The sequence below is a fragment of the Pterocles gutturalis genome, unplaced genomic scaffold (assembly GCF_000699245.1).
Source record: "Pterocles gutturalis isolate BGI_N339 unplaced genomic scaffold, ASM69924v1 scaffold9635, whole genome shotgun sequence".
Taxonomy (NCBI): domain Eukaryota; kingdom Metazoa; phylum Chordata; class Aves; order Pterocliformes; family Pteroclidae; genus Pterocles; species Pterocles gutturalis.
Window position 1 is genome coordinate 31,513 of NW_010143447.1, and position 8,186 is coordinate 39,698.

Here is an 8,186-nt window from a genome sequence, read left to right on the forward strand (position 1 = left end):
AAGTCTTTGTCCTTCTTCAGTTTAAATTTATTATTAGTTTTAAGCCTGATTTCTCTGATTTCTTACACACACTTTCAAGTGTATTGGAATCAGACAAAATGGAAGTAAGGGTTTTTTCAGTTTATGTCAGCCATGTCGTTGAAGGCAAACAAAAAGATAAATGGCTGTATACACTGGGCACTCTACGTGAATGTAATTATATCTGAAGTATACCTGTAAACTAAGGTCTTTTACCAATTGCAAAGTATGCAAAAAGAAAAATAAGTTCACATCATAGCCTATAAAATATAAGCCCTGTGTTGTGAAGGTTATGATAAAAGGATATCAGCACGAAGCAAACTGAGTCTACTTGTTTTTTTAATTTCTTTCCATGTGGCTGTTTTGCCAGTCGACGGGGATGGCACAAAGGACACAGGCACCAAATCTAAAAAAAATAAAAAATTAAACTTATTTTTACTTATGTTTAACGTGATAAAATAATGAGGAAAATAATACAGTGAAAATAAAGCAAGATAAGGTAAAGCAGCAAAATAACAAGCGAAATACTATAGCAAGCAGATAGTAAGGTAATGCACCTAATCATTACTACATAGAGTTAGTGATAGTGATTAAGAAAGATACATCACCAATTGCCCTATTAATACGTAACCATCATCCAGATCCGCAGTTGCTGGGGAGCCCGTTTACAGCGAAAGATTTGGAGAACCCTTCCTGGCAACTGGAAAATCTCTACACAGTGCATCCGCTGTATAGAGGAGGCTTCCAATCTTCCCTGCAAACGGTCCCCGCTTTTATAGAGTTAAATAAACAACTTTATATCTTAAGCTGCGAAAAACATCTGGTATAGTTTTTTTTTTTCCTTGTTAACTTTTTCACACACTTGGCCAGAACCCAAAAAAAAGTTAAGAAAAGAAGTAAAGGTATCTGGTTATCTTTGATTACATGTCTCTAAACAAAGCCCGTCACTGCCCTGTTACATTCTGTCATGTAGAGGTCTGTTTGAGGGTTTGAGATAGGTTTATCTCTTTTTGGCGAGTGGGGCTACTGTTACACAACTATTATCTTACAGCAACCATTACAGCAATGCTCTATAAGCGTTACAACAAAAGCTTTTATAAATTGGCATATATTCATAAGGTAATACATTGCATATGTGATCAATATTATACATGTTAGGTATATTATTAGGTTGTGGGGTTCACCTAGAGGTCAACTTTGGTTCAGGGCCTCACTGCTCAGGCCCTAGTATTTCAGTGGCTTACTGTTAGTTCTGTACAGTTTTGTTATAAACTTTTATTTTAGATTTAATGGTAATTTAAAATCAAAAACAAAAAGAAAAACAAAAACAAACAAAAAAAAAAAACCAGAGAGGTGACAAGATTGCCTACCTGTTCATCCAAATTTCACAGGTTAAGAGCACAGCCTAAAAAAAGGACAAATCATAAACTTTGTTCTTGCCTCTCCGCTGCTGCGATCCAAAACTTCCTTGCTGACCCAAGAAACCCTTGTTATTCCTGTCCTGAGCTACTGCTTTCACAGCAGCCTTACTACATAAACATGAGACATTACCACTAAAGTAGTGGCAAGCTAAGCCAAATTTGAATTGAGGTATAAAAATTGAGTGAGAATGGTTTAGAACAATACATTATTTAATTTCACAGAGCTGTTGTGAGCTTTAAAGGATTCTCTTGGATACATTTTCTGTATGCTTTGGTAATATTTAGTCATACAAATTCTACTGGTAAGAGAAATTGCATGACTAAATCTCCTCGCATGGGCCAAATCCTGTGCTATTTCTGTCTGCAGCACAGATTATCTAATGACTTTCTCAGGATTTTCCTCATTCAAGGCATCCTCCAACTCAGAGGGAGGATAGAGAAGTTCCCTGAAGTCACTGCATTGCATTAACATGGCTTCCAGCCTTCTCTGCTCACAGAGCAACATCTTGGAAATTGCAATACTGGAGACTGTTTTCAATTGAAGTAGGTCCTGTACGCATGGACAGACCTTAAGGAGGGAAAGGACAACTCGGGAGCAGAGCCAGGGCAACTGTCCGAGGTTATTGGAGTTTCCCAAGCAAAGAGGGCTAAGAGTCTACCTCCCATATCACCAAAATATCAAGTAGGAGTCAGACAGAAAAGGTATTGTTGAAGATGTCTAATCTCTTGGTGGGTCATCTAACCATTTTAAGTTCTCAAACACTCAGTTGCTGTTGAACAAAGGCCTGTCGTTCTCCATTGTAAAGAAACAAGATTGGTAGCAGCAGTTGTGCCCCCATCTCATTGTAAAAAGAGAGAATAGTATGCAGGTCCGTGAAAAAGGAATTTTAACACTGACAAGCTGCCCCAAAATTGTGTTTCCACTACACTGCTTTCAAAAATAAAAATATTACAAGTGCATTTTTCATTTGCAATGTATGTATGTCTACGCAGGATCTCAGCAAGTTGTAAATGTGTGTGCGCTTGCAATGTTTCATGTTGAAGAAAATTAATTATTTTTAGTGATTCTTTTGGGGAAAGGACTCTTGCACTGTATTCCACCTCTTCTGCAGGTGGCTAAGTTCTTGGTGAAGTAATGTATCGTGTTATCTATCTGCATATGGATCTGCCTGAGGTGAATGTGATTAAAATTCCCAGGAGACATTAGAGATGTCAGCTGCCGTTTCAATGAATTAAATTTAAACAAGCATTTTTTCAGTAAGGTTCTTCTCAGTAAGACTAATCAAGGCTGAGGGGCAGCCATCGTGCCAGTTGCTAAAGTTTAAATTTTCTTGTGAGCAGGCTGTCAGAGAAACTTTTAGCTAGTACTCTGATATCTTAAGAAGAAATTCAGAAGGTCATACTTCTATGCAAAATGTTCTTTAAGAAACATATGAATACCCAGTCTACCCTATTTTCTCAGCAATGTGAGGTTCTGCCAGTTTTTACTGATGAAATTTGGTCACTGACAAGTTTTCTGATAAGCGTTTTTTTTTTTTCCTGAGTAGCAAAAATTCACAGCTCTTACACAGCTGTTTAACCTTTTGGTATATAATATTGTGTTCTCCTCAGTAGCTGTGGAGTGTCCTTATGTCCTTACCTAAATATCCACACATATTCTGTTCTTGATGACTGACATGTGGTTGGCAGACCACTTTTTTCTCTTCAGTGTTTTCGTATATGTTTTATATTCTTTTAAAAATTTCAAACGTGGAAAAAAATTACCCTCGTCTCTTCAGAAAGAGAAGTTTGAGAATAAAGGAAAGGGGAGTATAGGAAAAAATCATAAAGAATGGCCAAAATGCCATGTAGTGTGGAATTTGAGCTTGACACAGGCTGGGAAGCAGTTTTATTACAGAGAAAGCATGAAAAATAATGAAGAAAGAATCACATTATTTGTGGCCTGCCTGATAGAGTTTCTTATCTGAACCGCCAATATAAATGCAGCCCATGGCAGTAAGGACTGAAAGGCATCAGTTGCTTTCCAATGGTTGTTCACTAACCATTATAAATGCACTCTCATCCACAGTAACTACATGTCCACAAATATCTAGTCAAGAGTGATTGGCACCCTGGTTGCCACTATTAGTATATACATTGAGGTACTGAGGGACGTGAAGAATGAATTATCCCCTCAAATCATGAGGTAATCACACCAAAATAGGGCTGAGCATGTTGGCAACATTGCATGGGAAAATTGACTCTGCCGCTATCCTTGCAGGACCCATGCTGGAGATGAAGGATTTCACTCTTGAGAGAGGACGACTCTGCGATCTGGGTCGTTGTATTTGAACAGTGTTTCAGGGAGAGAGGAGGTAGGGGCTTGTAAATCTGTATAGGGGTAGATAGATATATAAATAGAACTAATATGCAAAATATATAATAATGAATTAGTGCCACAACTGTGAAGGTAAAATGAAAAAAGAACCCTTAGCAATTAACACCTGAAATACAATAGAAAATACTTTAAAAAACTCCACTCTGCCTTGTATAAAAAAAAACATGTAAAATGTTAACTTTGTATATTGATCCTAATTCCTGGTATGGTAGTATTTTAATAGCTAGCCTATGTGATCTGTGAATTTCAGCTGTATAAACATCTGTTTCATGCTGATATTTTAGCTTTGGTTTAGATTATATTTGGGTTTATGTATTTTTTTTAATATTTAAAAGTACCTGAACTGGACAGAAATGTAGACCGCAGTTTCTCTTTTACAGCATTGTGTAAACATATGTAATTAGCCTTGTACTTATCTGCATTAGTATCATTAGAATTGAAAACCCATTTTAATCTGGATTCTGTTCTCTTCTCAATGTCAGCCTGTTTCTGGACCAGTACAGAGCTAGCCTTGTTGATGCAATAAAGAGATTACTCCAGCCCAGTGTAAGTATGTTTCTATTTTCTCCTGAACACTGGCTTCAGAATAATTAGTCTGTGCACAATGATTGAGAGAGTAATGGAATGGCAGGATTAATGTCATGTAATACTTTAATACTTATTATGTCCAACTTCAATTGAGTCTTCTAATCTATCAGATTCTTTCCTAATCATAAACTAGGAAACTTCTTATACTTGGCCTTCTGATAAGGAACACAGTGGGTAGTAAAATAAATGAAACCGCTTCAAAGATAGCATGAGATTATTTTTATCAAAGCGTTTCTCAAGTATTTTCCTTTGATAATAATGTCTTCATATTAAAGTAAAAGTACGATATTGAAAGTTTTTATGTTGGCTTCTGTCATTTGTAATCCCTTCAATTGTAACCTTTGTCATTGTGTATTTATTTATTATGAAAGAATTTTTTTCTTTTCATTTCTGTTTATATAAAATGAAGAAAACCCTTATGCATATATTGTAGCCTAAAACTTTTTTTCCATTAAGTAAGCCCTGTATTTACATTATTTATACCTTAGAACACAATGAAATTAAGCTCTTTGTAAAATGCTTACATGATCTACATGAGTGTCACTGAGGAAATATTTTACTGGTCTCAATCTACTAGGCTGTTAAATCAGAGAGACCTACAGGTAAACAAAAAGATGTTACATGTGTATACTTATACCCAACAAATAATCTTTAATCTCAAAAAAAAAAAATTAAAGAAGATACTAAAATGAGAATATGAGAAAACATTTGAAGTAATTGCTATAACTAGGAACTTGAAACAGGAATTTTACCTTTCTTCCAGTAAGGTAAACTTTCCATTTCAAAGCCAAAGCATTTTGTGTTAGCAATGCATTCTCCAAACTTTATTATAAAATTGTATTGTACTTTTTGCACAAGAAATTTTCTCTGTAAAAGGAATAGAAGACCCAAACGTGCAAAGGCTTAAGAAGCCGAGTCATTTTAGTCTTGTAAGTAATCCCATTCTTTGCTAAGAGTGATCAGGTTTCTATTCTTGGTTCTATCATAGACTTTCCTGAGTGACCTAAGGCAAGTTACTTAAGACTGACTTATTTTAATGAGCTGTGGGGCAAGGCTGCCAGGAAGTCAGGAGAAATGTAGCCACCCTGAGAAAAAGGTTACCCAGATATTTCTGTCAGTGGCAGCGAGGGGGAGGTTAAGCAGCTCCTGCCCAGAGTGGTGGATTCTGACTTTGATGATGTACCATCAGTTGTCAGGATGCAATAATTTTTGGGACCAGAAGTGAACTGGAACACAAAGCTGATCCCAGTTTAAAAAAATTTAAAAAGCTTTTTTTTCAGCCCAGAACAATGTCTGCACCTGGTTCTTCAGGTAGCCCCATAGGCCACTGTACTGGCTGCATGAAAGGACACTGGGGGAGAGGAGTTTGACTGGCAGAAAGCGACGTACGTTAGAGGTACCCTGATAACTGTGACCTGGCTAGAGCCTCTAGCTGGAGTGGAAGAAGAGCTCTTAGTTGCTTTGTCTCCTGCTCATAGCTAATCATGGTCTGGTGGTCTATATTGCCAAAAGCATGAGTACACACATACCTTTGTATATCCACACACACACATTCTTTACCTGGGCTGGTTCGCCCAACCAGAGAATTTGATTTAAAAAACAATGATGATAAGGCAGCCTGAATTTTAAGTAGTGTTCATAGCTCAGGTTGCCATCTACAGACAATTTAGAAATCATTAACGTGACCTTAAACCAAAACTGGACTGACTGTGTTGCTTTTTAACTCCAGTCAGCTAACTCAAATTTGTTTTTCAGAGCAGATGAACTCCAGTCCTTTGTGAATGTAGATGGAGTAAAGGGAGACGGCTTTTTGTTGCCTGTCTTTCTAGTCTGGCTTGCTTCTGCACACTGTGATTAATAGCATAGCCTGTACTTGTTTGCTATGTATTTTAGGCCATGGTTCCTATTTCTTATGAGGAAAGCTAGCTTGAAATTTTTGCTCCTTTCAGGAATTTCAGTTGCAGAGTTTTGGACCACTATCCAAACTGTATTTTTGCATGCTAAGGCATAAACTACTTTGATTCAGTTCACTCTTCTACATGAATTATTTTATCTCAGATTTAGAAGTTACATTTCCTTATTTGTAATACTTCGCCAAATTGATAGAGGAACAATCTCGTATTGAAGACACATCTGGATGTAAGACACCTTTCAAGTTTAACTAGGATGCAACTAGGATAGAAGAGTTCAGGGAAAATAATAACCAGCAAAACTGAAAAGAAAAGTGAAGTAAACAGAAAATAATGGGTATCCTTACAAAGCTGTCTTGAAAGAAAAATTCAGAACAGGTAATCTTAGTTTAAAAAGAGATAAATTTATCTGCAGTATTTCATTTTTCATTAAGGGTGTTATTTGTGGTTATTAGAATCCTCATGGCACAGAATGATGTGTTTTGGGTAACTTTTTGCTTTCCTGGAAACAGGACTCTGGTCATTTCAAGTCATCTGAGTCCATAGTGTGGCTCCACAGACAGTTATATTGGCACAGGAAGAGAGGACCAGAAATTCACGCAGCCAGAAATTAGTAGCTCGCAGAGTTATTGGGGGCTGAAAATTTCTTATCTGAATTTGTTAAAAAGGCAAATGTTACTTGTAAACCAATTCCAAGAATTAGGTACAGAAATTTTACATCAAACAAATTTATCTTGAATGGCTATATTTTATTCCTCTTTATAAGCAAGCTACTTGATTTGCCAACATTTTATTTTTTCATATCATTAAAATGTACTTTTAATTTCAATTTCAGAATAAGCAGTTGCTTGTTTGCATATTTCCCTAATTAAGAACATTTTTTATGAGGGTTTTGATTCTTCCATAGCCTATCCATTCAAAACCCCAATGAAGTCAATGGGATGCTATTGAGCTGTGATTAGTACCAGCAAATAGGACTGCATTTAATAATGATTGATGAGTAAACGTAGTCATAGTCATGTCCAAAATGTGAACATCTGTCCCACTATCTTACTGCACCATTTTAGTGACACTTCAGAGTATTGTAACTGGCATTTTCCTCTTGTGTTTTGTTGATGAGTTTACTGGAAGTGTTTTCCTGGCTGAGGCAAGGCCATTTTGAACTTTAAACATCATCCTAAACTGGGAGGCACTTTTGAATTAAAATTAAGCAACCTTGAGCTGGTCCATCAAGTGCAGATTCAGGCCACTGGTCTAATTTTTTTATTGTACAGGAATCAAGAATTGAAAAACATTTCCAATTTTAAAATGTGAATGCAGCCCTACAACAGGTAGGAGAATTGCAGAGATCAGACAGTTGCCAAGAAAGTGCTTTAAACCTAGATTATGATAGACCAGAATTGACCACAGCACCTCCAAGTTTTGATGAGATTATTGTAGTACTAAACTTAATAATGATTTCTTGATTTTTATCAGCGAGGGCAAGATCCTCAGGTGTTTTGGATGCACACTAAATTCAATAGATGAATGGGTTTTTACACCAGCTAAGGAGCTGGACAAAAGTAACTGTGTAGTGATTTCCATTAAAGGAAAGAACTTTTTCAAAATTATTTCAAGATTTTCAGTCTGGTTTCAAGACACACTTCATACCATGTTACATTCTGTTGGACTGTATTTCTCTTTCAAGTTGAATTTGAAGTAGTCTACAGAGAGCATGAGAAGGAGTGACCACATGGGCTGCTGACTCCAAATGGAAATCTGTGAAGGGGTGCTGTTGTATGAGCACTGCTTCCTCATCAAGGCTGCGGGATCAGTGGCCAGTGCAGGGTGTGCAGCCTCCACCCATCTCTGTTTGCGAGGCTTAGGCATTCC

At 36.8% G+C, this 8,186-nt stretch overlaps 1 protein-coding gene across 1 annotated transcript in view; it reads left to right on the top strand.

Annotated features, from left to right (window-relative positions):
• Positions 1-8,186, top strand: part of CAMKMT (calmodulin-lysine N-methyltransferase) — a gene marked incomplete at its 5' end in the record, with an annotated part of 46,947 nt that overhangs the window by 30,174 nt on the left and 8,587 nt on the right. Inside the window, one exon of the mRNA XM_010084741.1 lies at positions 4,299-4,362. Within this exon, the coding sequence (XP_010083043.1) occupies positions 4,299-4,362 (64 nt within the window). The remainder of the gene's footprint in view (positions 1-4,298; positions 4,363-8,186) is intronic.